Genomic DNA, 17257 nt, shown 5'->3' with positions numbered 1-17257 from the left:
CCAAGCAAAACAATGCAATGTCAGTGTGTTCTCCTAAAGCAGCGGTTCTCAACCGATCCAACTCGGTGACCCCAACTGTGGCGGGGGGGGGGGTGCGCTCACACGCAGGCAGCGTGTGCATGTGAGTGTGGTGCGCGCAGGTGCACAACAGTCGGGGCAGCGTGGAGGTGGCCATTGCCATGGCTCCTCCACTGCCCACTGCCACTGTCTGCTGCCGCCTTCCACTGCCTGCCACCGTCACCTGCTGCCACTGCCTGCCACCGCCGCAGCAACCATCCTGGGGACCCCACAAAAGGGGCCAGGTGACTCCTAATGGGGTCAGGACCCCAGGGGTGAGAACCAGTGTCCTAAAGCCTGACAGAAGCTTGGGGGATAGGGATGATTCCTATACTCAGATGTTGGAGAGAATTTAAGCTTTAATTTCAAAAGTGAATTATTTCTTCCCCCCTACGCATAAAGAAGGGTTTTTTCCCACTGAAAGGTAAAAATGTGATGATCTCCTTCTCCAGTCTCTATAAACATGATATCTAGTACATTTGTATTTTGACAGCATGAGAAAAAATTGTCATAAAATATCTGCTCTACTCTCCAAATGCTAGGAAATGCTTTTTATTTAACGGGGTGTTGGTGGGTTTCATGTTCTTGCATTTCAGGAAGGATAAATAGTCCCACATCTTGTGTGAGTAGTCAAAAACTAGATGAAAATTATTTCTGCTCCTCAACCTTTGGCTCTTGGGAAGGGAAAGGGGATGTTGGGGTTATTTAGGTTCGCTTACGTTTTGCAGTATATCTTAATTCACCTTGCTGTTATTTTGCCTCTGGGTGATCTTGTATGCGCTGAAAATTCTCTCTATATGTTGGTTCTGTTTCCTAAAAGAAAGAAAAAAGGAATAGCATGGGTAAGGAATAAATGGCATCGGATACATAATCAATCTATGCAGCTGCTACGAAATACATAAAATCAGTATTACTTCTTAGAGAAAATTCAGGTGGGGAACCGTGCTGGTCTGAAGTAGCAGAACAAAATTTTAGTCCAGGGGCACCTTTTAAGACACAGAGAGTTTTATTCAAGGTGTAAGCTTTTGTGTGCATGCACACTTCCTCAGGCTAAAACTTTGTGGATCTTAAAGGTGCCTCTGGAGTGTAACTTTGTCCTATTTCTTAGAGAATTAGATGAAGAAAAGTTTCCTCTTCTGCCAACATAGGTGAAAAAAGTTCCAGTGTCCAGCAGAGGGCAGAATAATTTTGCTGGCTCCCCCCAGTGAAGACACCTACACCCCCCCCTTATCATCCCCACTGGTCTCTCCGGAGGGGGGATCCCATCCCCGAGGGCAGCATTGCAGCAGCATAATAGTGGGGAGAGGGGAACAGTAACACTTCCATGCTTGAGAGGTCAAGCGTGGGGGCAGAAGGGCAAGACTTCAGCTAACTGCTGTCAGCAATTGACTATCTATTTGCCCCTTAATGTGGACATATTTATTGTACGCCAAATGTTTCCCATGCCATTCAATCTCAAGTGAAGACAAGCAAATCCAAATTGCTAGGGTTTTCCCCCTATTTATCGCTGGAATCTGTGAACCATTTTCATTATGCTGTATGTTCATTTGCTCCCGCACTCTACCCATACATTTGAATGGATTACTTCCATTCCATGACTTTGTATCTGAGGAAGCGTGCATGCACACGAAAGCTCATACCTTGAATAAAACTTTGTTGGTCTTGAAGGTGACACTGGACTCTAAATTTGTTCTACTCCATTCCCCAAGTACAACTGTGCTCCCAGTGTCATAAAATATAAATAATTTTTTAAATTTCTGGATAAAATGGATTAGAAATTTATTGATATTAATATTTATTGTTATCGTTATAAATGTCAACATGTGAATACACCATGACATTTTATATTTTATAATATTACAATAATATAACCATGTAAGATATCTGTTTAAATTTTGTAAAACACATATTCCTATTATTAATAACATAAATTACTCCACATATTGACCCATCTTCTAATCTTTAACACCCTAAGTTACCACTCTTCTGTCAATGCATCTATGATTCTCTTATTATTATTTTTTAATTATTACATTAACTGAGATATATCTTCCTAAACTCTTAATCTTTGATTCCTAACATATATTTTTTCTTTCCTCTTGGATTGCTTACTTACATTAATCCAGCACTAGTCCTAATAATTAAACTGCTCCTAGTATTTGAACTGCCATCTATACATTCTCATGGTCTTATTTGCCTCTTCATCTTTCCTTATCTATTTGATTGATAGTCCAGGAACCATTTCCACTGTTCTATAAATCTCTTCTCTTCTCGGAAATTTATTAAAGTTGTTAGTCTGGCCATTTTCGCCAATTCAGTTAGTTTCTCTAGCCGCATATCTATTGTAGGAATTCCTTTTCGTTTCCAAACTAAAACTGGATTAGAAATTTTTATTATTATAATATTTTATTTGGTTTTATATGCATGAGGTTTTTATCTTTGTATGTAAACCACCACGAGCCAGTATTCTGGGAGTTGTGATATATAAATTCTTATCCATGGTTCCTCTATATATTTGTGAAACAGCCTGGGGGGGTTGAATGTGTCTGGCTATCCAAGTTGGAATAGGGCCAATCACCCTGCTGCTCCCGCCCTCAGTCCCTGGACTCTAGCCTCTTTGCTCTCAGATGCACCTCAGTGCCTGGAGCCAGCAGCCGGTAAGGGGAGAGGGCCCTGGGTCATGGTGGAGGGTCTGCTAACGAGTGCCTCTTGGCCTGCTAAGCAGGGCCTGCTAATGAGGGCCTCTTGGCCTGCTAGGCTGGGCCTGCTAACGAGGGTCTCCCAGCCTGCTGACTGCCTGCTAAGGAGCTCTGTCCCAGGCCTGGTGACGAGCTGGCCAGCCACCGCCTGCCTACTTGATCCAGCTGCGAGCTTAACCAAAGCCACCCTAACCTGCCTGGTCAGGGGAGGGGACCCTTTCAAGGCCCGTTCTTTGGAACGGGCTTTGAAGCTAGTACTATTATAAATAAATAAATAAAAACCTCAAATAAATAATCAACTATGAAAAACAGAACTTTTAACTGTCTTCATTAAAAAGGATGGGACAGATGTAGTGCAGAGAGGTCTCATGGTGGCTGCTAGCCATGATAGTTAAACTGGAACGTTTGTATATCGAGTCAGCATACTTTCAAGATCCTGATATAATGAACATAAATCAAGGAACAGCTATCAAGCCCTGCTAGTGAACTTCCAGAGGCCATAGTGGAAACAGAACAGCTTGGATCTTGCCCTCAGTTTCTTCAGACAGGAGAATTTTTAACCAGAGAAACATAGCTTTCTTGCCTCCTCCCTCTTGTTGCATCCCGAAAGTCCTGCCAAAATCTGATTGCTAGGGGGATGGGGAGTCCCAGGAATAGTTTGTAGGGATATCAGAGGTCTGTCCCAGGAGTGGAGAAATGGCAAACCCCCCCCCCCCCATCACAGGTAGAAATTTTAGGGAAGACCCAAGGCAATATTGGGCTAGATCAGCCTTTCTTAACTTTTTCACCATTGAGAAACCCCAGAAACATTATTCAAGCTTCAATAAATCACAGACGTGGCTCAATTGTGCAGAATACAGTTGGGAAGTATAGTTGTATGCACGTCTAGCTGAGGTCCCTCCCCTTCCCACCCCCTCCAGGCCCATCATTGGCCATTTTGGACGGGGTGTGTGGGTCAACATGAACATATATGGTCATATCACCCACTAAATACCACCCAATAACAAGTTTAAAATATAACTATATTTTCATGCCATGTCTTTACTCATGCCAAATATTTTCCTAGGAAATGGATGCAATCTTTGCTGTAATTTGTGCATCAGATGGCAAGTGCCCCCCTGGGGCAGTGAAAAATCACACAATCACACAATAGTATGTAAAACTAAATGCAAAAAGTCACACCTGGCGTAGTGGTGCAGTCCCTCATGAGAAGTCTTTGTATTCTAATATTTAATGAAGACATGAGCATCCCACTTACCCTTGTAAGCCACATGAATTTCTGGTAACCATTCTTTGGTAGAAACTGCATATTGCATTTCATATTGCTTACACCTCTCTCTCTCTCTTTATTTTTAAAGAGCTCATGGTGGTGGAATACCAGGCAATGCTGGACAGGATACCCTTTGCAGGTAAGGGAGGGCTATTATTTTGCATTAAAATGAAGATAAACTGTTTGAACTTGCTGCATAACTGAGAAAACTTCTTGCCCTGTTGAAAAGCTGTCGGTTGTAATTTTGTGAGCATGAAAACGGGTGGTTGCGGCCCAGATTCTGAAGGACATCTCTCCATAGGGGCTGGGGCAGAGTCTCCCATGAATCCGGCATAGGTTTTTGTACACAGAACATTCTCTTTCCTTCTTCTAAACTGTTCCTGCACACTTGATGTGGAGCTAAACAGAACGAATGTCAGACCAGAACGAATGGGATGAAATTAATTCAAAAGAAATTCCGTCTAAACATCCGGAAGAAATTCCTGACAGTTAGAGCGGTTCCTCGGTGGAACAGGCTTCCTCGGGAGGTGGTGGGTTCTCCATCTTTGGAAATTTTTGAACAGAGGCTAGATAGCCATCTGAGGGAGAGACTGATTCTGTGAAGGCTCAAGGGGGTGGCAGATTACAGTAGATGAGTGATAGGGTTATGAGTGTCTTGCATAATACAAGGGGTTGGACTAGATGACCCAGGAGGTCCCTTCCAACTCTTATGATTCTATGATTCTAAACACTGCTGAAATAAAGAGGCAGAAGAGAGGTTTTTTCATGTTTCTATTTTTCATCGCAAAAATGCCTTTCCACTAGAATTCTAAGGCAGAAGAGTTATATAATAAGTGGCCAATGTTATTCAGTAGACTTTGGGGTCTCACAGCTGTCTAACTTCAACTTCATTTTTCCCAGGAACTAATAGCTTCTTTTGAAAGTGGCTTTTGTGCCATGCCTTTTATCTTCACGCTTATAAAATAAATTCCTGGCTTATCTACTAAGAGTAGAAATATCCTACACTTTACAAAGTGTGTGAGAAACTTTAAAAACAGACTTGGAGGGCAATCTTAGGCAGCTTTATGTCTTCCTGAAACCATTGACTCCAGTGGAGTTTAAAAGGTGTATCTCATCTTAGGTGTGAACTTTTGGAAGCCTGACAATATGTGGTGATCATATCAGTACCAATTATAGTTTTAACTTAAGCTCATCTGCCTAATTTCTCATTATGGCTCATGCTTCACAAGCACCCAAAATTCTGAAGAGGGGAAGAAAATGTATCCTTTGTTTATCCTTTGTTTAAACATGTTCAGAATTTGTTCAGTCTTCCAGACATGTAAGAGCAAAGCTTTCCATCTGTTGGAGATACATTTCAAACAACTACCCTTCCTCCACTTTCAGTCCTAACAATACAACAATGCACTGAAATAGCTTCAGTGATATTCTGAGTACCAAGGTCAGCAGTATATATGGGTTGTTTTGACAATAATCCCTTAGCAAGTATTTGGGATTTTTTCTGCTAACAATAAGATGTTGGGAACAGCCGATCATGTCCATGAGCAACATGGTATAGTGGTTAGAGTGTCGGTTTAGGATCCAAGAAGCCCAGATGGAATTCCCACACTGAAGAAGAAGAAGAGTTGGTTCTTGTATACTACTTTTCTCTACCCAAAGGAGTCTCAAAGCGGCTTACATTCGCCTTCCCTTTCCTCTCCCCACAACAGACACCCTGTGAAGTGGGTGAGGCTGAGAGAGCCCTGATATTACTGAAGAAGAGTTGGTTCTTATATGCCGCTTTTCTCTACCCGAAGGAGTCTCAAAGCAGCTTACAGTCACCTTCCCTTTCCTCTCCCCACAACAGACAGCCTGTGAGGTGGGTGAAGCTGAGAGAGCCCTGATATTATTGCTCAGTAAGAACAGTTTTATCAGCGCTGTCACCAAGGTCATCCAGCTGGCTGCATATGGGGTAGTGCAGAATCAAACTCGGCTCGTCAGATTAGAAGTCCACACTCCTAATCACTACACCAAACTGCCATGGAAGCTCTCCAGGTGACCTTGGGCCAGTCACATATTTGCACCCTAACCAGGGGTGGCCAAACTGTGGCTCTCTAGATGTCCATGGACTACAATTCCCATGGGCTTGTTCAGCAAGCTTTTAGTAAAGCTTTTGATAAGGTTCCCCATGATGTTCTGATGAATAAATTGAAGGACTGCAATCTGGATTTTCAGATAGTTAGGTGGATAGGGAATTGGTTAGAGAACCACACTCAAAGAGTTGTTGTCAATGGTGTTTCATCAGACTGGAGGGAGGTGAGTAGCGGGGTACCTCAGGGCTCGGTGCTTGGCCCGGTACTTTTTAACATATTTATTAATGATCTAGATCTAGATGAAAGGGTGGCGGGACTAATCATCAAGTTTGCAGATTACACCAAATTGGAAAGACTGGCAAATACTCCAGAAGATAGAGACAGAGTTCAACGAGATCTGAACACAATGGAAAAATGGGCAATTGAGAACAAGATGCAATTTAATAAAGATAAGTGTAAAGTTCTGCATCTGGGTCAGAAAAATGAAAAGCATGCCTACTGGATGGGGGATCTAGGTAACACTGTGTGTGAATGAGACCTTGGGGTACTTGTGGATTGTAAGCTAAACATGAGCAGGCAGTGTGATGCAGGGGTAAAAAAGGCAAATGCCATTTTGGGCTGTATCAACAAGGGGCATCACATCAAAATCACAAGATGTCATAGTCCCATTGTATATGGCACTGGTCAGACCACACTTGGAGTACTGTGTGCAGTTCTGGAGGCCTCACTTCAAGAAGGACGTAGATAAAATTGAAAGCGTACAGAGGAGAGCGACGAGGATGATCTGGGGCCAAGGGACCAAGCCCTATGAAGATAGGTTGAGGAACTTGGGAAAGTTCAGCCTGGAGAAAAGGAGGTTGAGAGGGGACATGATAGCCCTCTTTTAGTATTTGAAAGGTTGTCACTTGGAGGAGGGCAGGATGCTGTTTCTGTTGGCTGCAGAGGAGAGGACACGCAGTAATGGGTTTAAACTACAAGTACAACGATATAGACTTGATATCAGGGAAAAAAATTTCACAGTAAGAGGAGTTCAGCAGTGGAATAGGCTGCCTAAGGAGGTGGTGAGCTCCCCCTCACTGGCAGTCTTCAAGCAAAGGTTGGATACACACTTTTCTTGGATGCTTTAGGATGGTTAGGGCTGATCCTGCGTTGAGCAGGGGGTTGGACTAGATGGCCTGTATGGCCCCTTCCAACTCTATGATTCTATGTATCCCCATAGAGCTGTGATGGTTCCCCAGTGGTCCCTCCCAGTGGTACTCTGTCAGGTAATGCTGAGGCTTTTTGAGCCCCTTGTCTGCTTTTTGGTAGCCATCACTTCAGTGAGGCAAGTTAGCAAGTTGGCTGCTCTCAGAATAGGTTCCCCCTTCCTCAGTTTTTTTTTCCGCAGAAAGGGTGATCCTAAGACCTAGCATTCACTTCCAGCCAAAGGTGGTGTCCCAAGAGGTAATTCTATCAGCTTCACCTACTTCAGAAAGTGAAATATAATTGCAGACTCTAGATTTAAGGAGGGCTTTATTATTTGATCTACAAAAGTCCATATGGGTTCTCTACCATCAAGAAGAGCTGTTTTTTGTACCTCACTTTTTACCACCTGAAAGAGTCTCAAAGTGGCTTACAATCAGCTACCTTACCTCTCTCCGCAACAGACACCCTGTGAGAGAGATGAGGCTGAGAGAGCCCTGAAAGAACTGTGACTGGCCCAAGGTTACCTAGCAGGCTACATGTGGGGAATCAAACTCAGTTCCCCAGATTAGATGCTGTTCTTAGCCCCCACATAAAGCTGGCTCTCCGGATGTGTTATGGCCAGGTGGGGTTATCCTGCCCATTGGAGGTCCATGCACTCTCAACAAGGTGTCTTCAGGGACCTTTCTAAATTGGCTTCCTTTAACGGAAATCTGTAAAGCAGTGGGGTGGTCCTCAGCTGACATATTCATCTGTCATTACATGCTCAACTTGCAAGCGAAAGAGAGTCCTGGCAAGTGGCACCCACCTCTGAAAAGTAGCTTGCAGGAGTCCCAGTGCGGGACTGCACAGAAGACTGATGATGATAGACAGAGTTGTACTTACTTGTAACTGTTGCTCATTATCTTCTGTGCAAGCACACATTCCCTCCCTCCTGCCCCTCTGTGAATTCTTTTGGTCCAGTTCTGCTGCAGCATAAGAGGAACTGAGGAAATGGGGGCACTGGCATGCAGGTCATGTGACCATTTGGTTCCAGCAAGCAGCACCCCTTGGTGGTTTTTAGGTGTATAACTTCTCTGAGGCAGGCTTGCTCATGCCGAAATAAATTGCATCATTATTTTTCCTGCTTGCAGGTAACACTTCCATCGAAGTCCCAATTCCTGACTGTTATAACTACCAAATATCAAACAGGCATGCTCTTTCTTTTACACGCCCAGAGTCTACTTTATTTTGGGCCTGTGTCAGAAGAGCAGATGGACAGAAAGGAAAGACTAGAGCTGAGTTCCCAGCCCGTCTCTGCATTAAATATGTGTTTAAAAATTCACAAGCGTGTCCAAGTTGTGTGTCCTAGATTCTTTTATTAGAACCATGCAAATATGCACTCGATAACTGACAGCCAAGCGGTAGGATTGGAAAGTCTTTGTTGAATCTTTAAATAAAATACAAAACTCATTTTAAAATCATAATGAGAATGAAAGGCAGAAAAACGATTACATTCATGTTATTGTTGAGCTACAAGGCACTTATGAAAGACTGAGCTCTGTAGAATAATAAATTTTGAAGTGAGAAAAAGACTATTTTGTCCAACAGGCTCAGCCTTCCCTATCTCATCATTCTAGCCTGCAGTGTGTCACAAGTGGAGAACAGTGGCCTGGTCTAATTCAAGACTAGGCAGAGATGTGCAGAACAATAAGGTAAAGGTAAAGGTATCCCCTGTGCAAGCACTGGATCATTTCTGACCCTTGGGGTGACGCCCTCTAACGTTCTCATGGCAGACTCAAAACGGGGTGGTTTGCCAGTGCCTTCCCCAGTCATTACCGTTTACCCCCCAGCAAGCTGGGTACTCATTTTACCGACCTCGAAAGGATGGAAGGCTGAGTCAACCTTGAGCTGGATTCTGGGATTGAACTCCCAGACTCAGAGACAGGGCTTCAGACAGCATGTCTGCTGCCTTAGCACTCTGTGCCACAAGAGGCTCTGTGCAGAACAATAGATGGCTTTAAAAGGAGACTAGAAGATTTGTGAAGGTTATGTTCATTAATAGTTACTGAATTCAGAGGCAGAGTTAGGAGGCAAGATCAGGGGGAGTCCTTGGCCTCTGTGCCCTGGTTGTAGACCTTTCAGCGCAAATGTTAACTACATTATGAAACAGGATGCTGGACTTAGTAGACTGCTGGTCTGATCCAACAGGGCTCTTCTTCTGTTCCCAAACTGGATCTTAGCAAGTGGTACCAACAGGACATTTCACCCTCATGGCCAGGCTTATTTCCTAGACAAAATAATGGATTGTAACTAGGAGTACCTTAACAGTTGGAGAAGATCCAAACACAGTGTGGGTAACTTCAGGCCAACCCTTCATTTCTGGATTATGTTGAACAGCTCCTTGTTTCTATTTACTGTACTCCATCCTGTGTGAATAAAGCTCACTGTAACCGACCTGGGTAGCCCAGGCAAGTGCAGTCTCATCCAGATCTTAGGAGCTAAGCCAGGTCAGCCCTGGCTAGCACTTGGAAGGGCGACCTCCAAGGAATACCAGGGCCATGACGTGGAGGCAGGCAATGGCAAACCACCTCCAAACCTCTCTTGCCTGGCTGCCAGACAATCTTAGGACCTTCTGGCTATATTACACACACGCCATGTGATAAATAAATAGAGTTCTGCATAGATTCAAATGGGTAGCCGTGTTGTTCTGAAGTAGCGCAATAAAATCAGAGTCCAGTAACACCCTTAAGATCAACAAAGATTTATTCAGGGCATGAGCTTTCGAGTGCAAGCCCTCTTTGTCAGACTATGATCTCCTTACATGACAGGGAATATATAGCAAAGGATTATCATTGGCTGTATTTGGTTGTGACACAGTCTACTGATGTAACAGTATTTATTTTTGCTATATATTCCCTGTCATGTAAGGAGATCATAGTCTGACAAAGAGGGCTTGCACTCGAAAGCTCACACCCTGAATAAATCTTTGTTGGTGTTAAAGGTGCTACTGGACTCTGATTTTATAGAGCTCTGTATATTATGGAATAGAGCCTCTTGTGGTGCAGGGTGGCAAGGCAGCTGACATGCTGTCTAAAGTTCTGACCATGAGGCTGGGAGTTCGATCCCAGCAGCCGGCTCAAGGTTGACTCTGCCTTCCATCCTTCCGAGGTCGGTGAAATGAGTACCCAGCTTGCTGCTGGGGGGTAAACGGTAATGACTGGGGAAGGCACTGGCAAACCACCCCGTACTGAGTCTGCCAAGAAAACGCTAGAGGGCTTCACCCCAAGGGTCAGACATGACTCGGTGCTTGCACAGGGGATACCTTTACCTTTACGTTTATGTTATGGAGTAGAACAGTTTGATTTGACCCCAGTAGCTTCTTAGTGACCAAACTAGTGATCAAAGTAGAGTTTCAGGATGTGAGCTTTCAAGAGTCAAAGCTGCCTTCGGCAGACTGTTTGATGGACAGTATGCAGGATGTCTGATGAAAGGAGCTGTCAGACAAAGGGAGCTTTGACGCTTGAAAGCTCACACCCTGAAAATCTTGTTGATCTCTAAGATACTATCGGACTCAAATCTATTCTACTGCAGACTAACATGGATGCTAAAACTGTGTTATGGAGTCTTCACCTGCTTGATAAGTGTGCATTCAGCATAAATAGTCTGAAGATAACCTGATCATTGTGAAGGCTTCTGAGATGATAAAAACTAGTCACAATCCTTAATCTTGTTTCTCTGTGCTGAAAATGCTTTCCCTCTATGTAGTATATAGTACCTTGACAATTCAAGGAAGGTATATATCATTAGTATTTAATTGCAAAGGGGAATAAAGGTAGGTATTGTAAGGAAGAACCTTCAGCAGTGGAAGAGGCACCCACTAGAGATCTGCAAGGGAGAAGATATCCCATACATCAGTGGTCCCCAACCTTTTTATCACTGGGGACCAGTCAACGCTTGACAATTTTACTGAGGCCCGGGGGGGGGGGGTAGTATTTTGCTGAAGGACGTCGCCTCCGCCTGAGCCCTGCTCCACTTGCTTTCCCACTGGTGCCCCAGACTCCCCGCCAGCTGCTGGGGAGGCACTGCCAGCAGCTGCGCAGTGCCACGCCAAGGGGGAGCCCCAGCCATGGCGGCCACTGGAGAGTACCAAAGGTGAGCCGGTGGCAGAGTGGCAGGGCATCCCCCGAGGCAGCAGCCGGGGAGGAGGACGAGGAGGAGCCATGGCCCCGTAACGACTGATCTACGGACCGGTACCAGTCCTCAAACCGGGGGTTGGGGACCACTGCACGGACAATCTGGGATATCCCATAGATACCCCATAGAACAAAAGTGGAAGAGGAACCCACTAGAGATCTGCTAGGTAGAAGATATCTCATAGATAATCTGTGAGTTTTCTTCTTTTTCTAGAGAATATCTGAATTCTTTGCAAGTTAACGGTTTGTTAACCTCTTCGTTTTTTTCCTCTTACCTTTCAGCCGTTGACACCTGAACTTCATTATTACTACATAGTCGAGCTATCGTTCTATTGGTCCTTAATGTTTTCTCAATTCATTGACATCAAAAGAAAGGTAAGAGCAGTTAGTGTTTTAAACTATAGTCAGGTTGTGAAAGCAAACTTTGGCTAATCTTTCAGGGAATAGACGAGTTAGCTTGGATGCTTGAATGGGTGAGATCTTATTCGTGCCGCTGCAAAGTCCCACAGAATTTTGCTGCGGTGGTATCTGGTGAGTGCCTTCAGGCAGCAAGAGGTGATAGCTTTGATGGAACAGCCAGAAACAACGTCTGCAGCTTTGGCCACTGGTTGATACCAGGTCTCCTTGTGGACTAGGCTGTGACCTTGGAGGAAAGCAGTTGCCCTTGGCGTAGCGTTAGACCACCAATGTTAAGAGCTAAGGGACTACTTTCAGCGTCAGGGTGCTTTGCAGTTACTGCCAGTCGACAGCAGTCAAATTCTGCACAAAGTCATAAGCGCCCTTGGTTAATTATCGGTTACTTAGAGCCTTCCTGTCCTTATTGCATCTTGATGTCAGCAGATAGCAGTGACAGTAATAATAACAGTGTGTTCTCCAGGTCTGTGGAACACAAGTTGACACCCTTTATTTAAGAACTGGCGTACCACCATTTTTTCTTCTTCCACTGTGGCCTCACTTATTCTGACTCAATGCCAGCTCAAGGAGAGCAGCTTATCCTGGCTGACTCATTTTTTTTGGCGGGGGAGGCTTCCTAGACACCTAGCTGCAAACATGCCTTTAAACCTTGTATGCCTGCAGGTTGACTATGGAGGAGCTCCCGAAATAAATTTTCAGGCTTTGAAGCCCCCCCGGAAGTATTATCAGCTGGCCGGATATCAGCTGGCCACACTTCCCTGCCATGGCCCCTGGAAGTGCCATTTCACCAGAAGTGACATCACTGCCTGCCCCCTTCGCCCTCCTTTCACTCCTATACTATAGGAGAGCCACCTCATGTAGGTTGGGGCAGGAGCTGAAAAGACAGCCCAGACCCCTATTCCATGCCACAACCTACTCCCCCCAACACCTTTGATTTTTACACCCGACAGTCTATCCACGGAGCCCTCTGGGCAGAGGCAGCCAGTTTCCTAGCTTGTGGCCAAGTCCATTAAGTTGTTGTTGTTGCTGTTGTTGTTGTTGTTCCCAGACCCGGCTCGTGGTGGGTTACAGATGTCCAATAAAAACCCATTAAAAGGACACAAAATCACAATAGAAATGAAAACATGGCAGAATATTACCCCACCCCACCCTACCTCTGGGGGGGGGGAGGAAGGAGGGTTAAGATGACTCACCAACTCCAGCCTCAGCCATAGACCAGGCGGAAGAGCTCCGTTTTGCAAGCCCTGCAGAACGCCAAGAGTTCCCACAGGGCCCGCAGTTCACCCGGGAGCTCATTCCACCAGGTCATGGGGAAAGGCTGCGGGACCCCCTGGGGTCCACAAACCCCCTGCTTGGGAATCCCTGCTCTAGATGTTCTGCTTTGTCATGAAAATGCTGAGGCACAAGGCTATACCTTAGTTCCCATCCTGACATGCTTTGTGTCCCCTAATCCAAAGCAAGCTGCCCTCCTCGCCTTCAGACTGCAGTTGGCCCAACCTCCTGATAGGTCTCCCCCTGGTTACCTGCTAACAACACAATCTGTCTTCTGGATCCTGGAAAAACACTGTAGAGAGAAGGGCTCAGCCCCCTCCCTGGAACTCAAGAAGTCATCAGTCGGCTTTGAAAATCCTGTCTCAACGGGGTTAATTTAGAAGTCTTGATTATGCTCCAGCCGAGAGAGAGGTGGTGCCAAACTGAATTCAGCGCCATTGTCACCCTCGGATGGGAGTGAGTGATTCATCCTATAAAAATGAGAGGCCACAAAGAGGTGCTCCCCATGCTGTTTATCCAAATAGCAAATTCTCGGCATGAAAACAGCTTCCAGTGGAACTGACTGCTGATTCTCAAAAATCCGCTTTCAGTTATTGGTGGGGGTATAAATTCCATTAGATTATCTCTGCCTGACCGAAGATTAATGAGCAATAGCTGCAGTGCAATGCATATTATCAGCTCAGCAATCAGCATACGTCACAGAAACAAGTAGATGAACTTCATAGCCATTCACAATGGCATGATGTGTACCTGATCTGCTTTCTAGATATTCGTGTGTGTGGCTGCCCAAGAATTGGTGTGCTTTGGGGGTTGGGTTTTGGTTTTGGTTATTTTTTTTCCCCTATCTGTTTTTGTGCTATATCTACCTTTTGACCCTAGACTGCATTTACAGAGTACAGAAATCATGGGGGGCGGGGGGAGGAGAGCTAAGAAGCTTATGTCTGTCCTAGAATATCATTTGCTTTACAATCAAGTCAAATTTATGTATGGATTTTCCGGGTTTGGGTAGGATGGCAGCTGGCATTTTAGAAAACGGTGTTATTTCGAGGTCAGTATTTAATTGATCTTGGAAATGGCCTCTTCCTTATTGGTTTTTTGAAATGTTTTTTAGAAGATAGAGAAGCGGAGGAGGGGGTGAATTTGGATTATGCGCAACACATTAATGGGCTCTGAACAGAGGTCTTGGCTGCGTCATGATAGCCCGCACTTAACTGTAGCTTGTAATTATCCTGGGGAGTCTGGTTTCTCAGTGATTTTTCTCCTGAAAAAGCATTCTGGCTCAGTGGTCTAGCTGGCTCTAGGGACTGTAGACGGATGAAAGCAGAAATAATCAGAGCGATTCTGCTGTCCTTGGAGAAAAGTGATTCTGTCCGTGCTAACGCACAGCGGAAGAAATGTTTAAGACCAGAGAACTCCTAAGCATATAGAATCTCCGTAACCAATGTTCTGTGGTGTTCCCATGCACACCCCACAGATAACCAACATTCCTTGAGTTTCTGTATTTCTGTACACTAGTGGGCACTAGTGTTAGAATAGCTCCCTACATTTAGGCCATTTCCGCACGAGGAAAATGTTCCTGGACAGCCTTCACATGTTGGCAGCATATAGCCCCCTCCCCTCACATGAAGTTGCCAACATCCCAAGGCTGTCCAGTAGCTGGGTCGTGATTTGACCATTTTCATGATTTCAAGTATCCAGAAAACTGGATTTACCACCCTAAATCGCGTGAGCAACCAGTGAGCAACCAGGGATAAGACTGAATAGAGGGTTTTTTTTTTAATGGCACAGCCAATGTTACAGCACAACCATGCATTCAGGGTCGCAGAAATCCACCAAGACAGAAACTGTAAAAGAACATGAATTCCAAAAAAAAAAAGAACATGAATTCCACATCTGTGTTGTGGCATTACTGCATAGCAACACGAGAATGCCTTTAAAAAATAATTTGTGATAAGCTGTGATTGGAGGTTTGCTGTGATTGTCACGCCAAGGAGCAGAGGGAGAAGTTCATATTGCTTTCACTTACAGCCTCGTCAGGAGGCAAAAAGCCACGATGTGGCAGAAGGGAAAACGCAGGAGGAGTCTCCTGTGAGGAGGGCTGCAAACACGAGATTTACCATCCCATATTTGTAAGCAGGAAGCCACTCGCATTTTACCCCTCCATGCGGAAATTGCCTTAGTTTCACAAGGCAGTAAGCTAAGACAGGCCTCCCAAGTTACTGGGTTTGTTAACATTTGGGATATTTCTCCCCAGACGATCTACTTGATGAGGCCTGAAAAATACTGAATATAGTGCAGATAGTTGAGTCTCTCAAAGGGGATGTGAAGAATTATCCAGAGAAGCTATAGACTCCTGGAGGTTTATCCTGTTGGCTATTCCGTGCAAGTCCTTTGCTTATCCCTACTCATAGTAACCTTTAAGTAGGGAAGCGAAATAGGTCTACCCACTAGTGTTGCCAACTTAAAGTTGGGAAATTCCTGGAGATTTAGGGATGGAGACTGGACAGAATGGGGTTTGGAGATGGGAGAGACCTCAGCGGAGTATAAAGCCACTGAGTCTACCATCCTAAGTAGCCATTCTGCTTAAGAGCGACAGCATCTAATCTGGAGAACCAGCTTTTATCTCCCACTCTTCCTCTACATGCAGACAACTGGATGGCCTTGGGTCAGTCACAGTTCTCTCAGAGCTCTCTCAGCCCTTCTCATAACAGGATGTCTGATGTGGGGAGAGGAAGAGTAGGCGATTGTAAGCTACTTTGAGACTCCTTTGGGTAGTAAAAAGCGGTGTACAAAAAAGCAGCCCTTCTCTCTGCTCCCGGGGAACTGTTCTCTGTAGTCTAGAGATTAGTTGTTATTACAGGAGAATGAAGTTGCATCTGGCTTATGACAACCCCATAGGGTTTTCAAGGCGAGAGAGATCCAGAGGTGGTTTTGCCATTGCCTGCCTCTGCATAGCTACCCTGGACTCCCTTAGTGGTCTTCCAAATCGTAAGCAGAGTTGACCCTGGAGTGCCCTTCCAACTCTATGATTCAAACTTTTATCACACACCAGTTTCTATGGGAGTTTTAATGAAGAAAAGGGGGGAAATGAAACCGATACTACACCTGTCCTGTAGATAGAAGAATCCAGAGAGAGAGAGAGAGAGAGAGAGAGAGAGAGCGACCAGGGTCTTCTCCAAGAATTGATGTTGGGAGCAGAGTACTAAAGGCAGCATACTGTGAACACGCATTTGGGGATGTGTGAGGGTTGATATAATGTTTGAAATTACCGGGCCAGATCCTGGACTGCCCATGGGGAGTCACAATGTGATGTAAGCGATTGGTGATTGGTTATGAGTTATAGACAGGTGCGCTGGCATGTAATGTAACTAAAGTGGGAGGGATGGGGTTGTTTCATGGAGGCCCATTAAGATGAACAGTATCCTGAAGAGATTAAACATAATCTGATAAATGTGGTTACAAAAATGTTCTTAATGGCCCTTATTGTCTAACCAGAAAAGGTTCTTGGGAGAGACAATAGGAATCATTAGGGCAAGAGAGATGCTGCTAGCCAGCAGTTATACTGAACAAATGCACAGCTTGGGGTAAGGAGTCAGGACAAAAAGAAGTACTGGTTAGTTCCTGAGGAAATGTTCCTTTCCCATTGACAGTCTGATGGTTTTCCCTGGGAGGGATGGTTTCCCATCATGTACACATTTCGCTACGTCAGTTGGGCAAATTTCAGGAAGTAAGAGATGGACAAAGAGGATATATCTGCTTCCAGTCAAGCCCAAACAAGATGGAGACCTGGTCTGGCTTTTCCAGCTTTCCTAGTAGGCCCTACTGACTCCATAGTGTGCACCAACCTGCTCCAAGTCCAGTCATGGGCTTCTGTGCATGAAAGTCTCTGTGTGAAGCACCCTTTCATTATGGGGATACCTTCTATGGTAACAGGTGGAGATAGCCAGTATGGTGTAGTGGTTAAGACTGGTGGCCTCTAATGTAGAGAAACTGGCTTTATGAAGCCTGCTCGATTACCATGAGCCAGTATTTGGATAGGAGACTAACAAGGAATTTCAGAGGCATGCACTATCAAGCCATTTCTGAACATCACTTGCCTTGAAAACCCTACAGGCTGCA

The 17257-nt window shown here is 45.0% G+C and overlaps 1 protein-coding gene across 2 annotated transcripts in view; it reads left to right on the top strand.

Moving 5' to 3' along the window:
- Positions 1 to 17257, top strand: part of CERS6 (ceramide synthase 6) — a 160720-nt gene that overhangs the window by 114872 nt on the left and 28591 nt on the right. For both annotated transcript variants that reach the window (XM_077319810.1, XM_077319811.1), the window contains exons 5-6: positions 4115 to 4165; positions 11735 to 11827. In XM_077319810.1, coding sequence (XP_077175925.1) covers positions 4115 to 4165; positions 11735 to 11827 — 144 coding nt within the window. The remainder of the gene's footprint in view (positions 1 to 4114; positions 4166 to 11734; positions 11828 to 17257) is intronic.

This window comes from Paroedura picta, chromosome 2 (genome assembly GCF_049243985.1).
Source record: "Paroedura picta isolate Pp20150507F chromosome 2, Ppicta_v3.0, whole genome shotgun sequence".
Classification (NCBI taxonomy): Eukaryota; Metazoa; Chordata; class Lepidosauria; order Squamata; family Gekkonidae; genus Paroedura; species Paroedura picta.
This window is presented reverse-complemented; position numbering and strand designations above follow the sequence as displayed.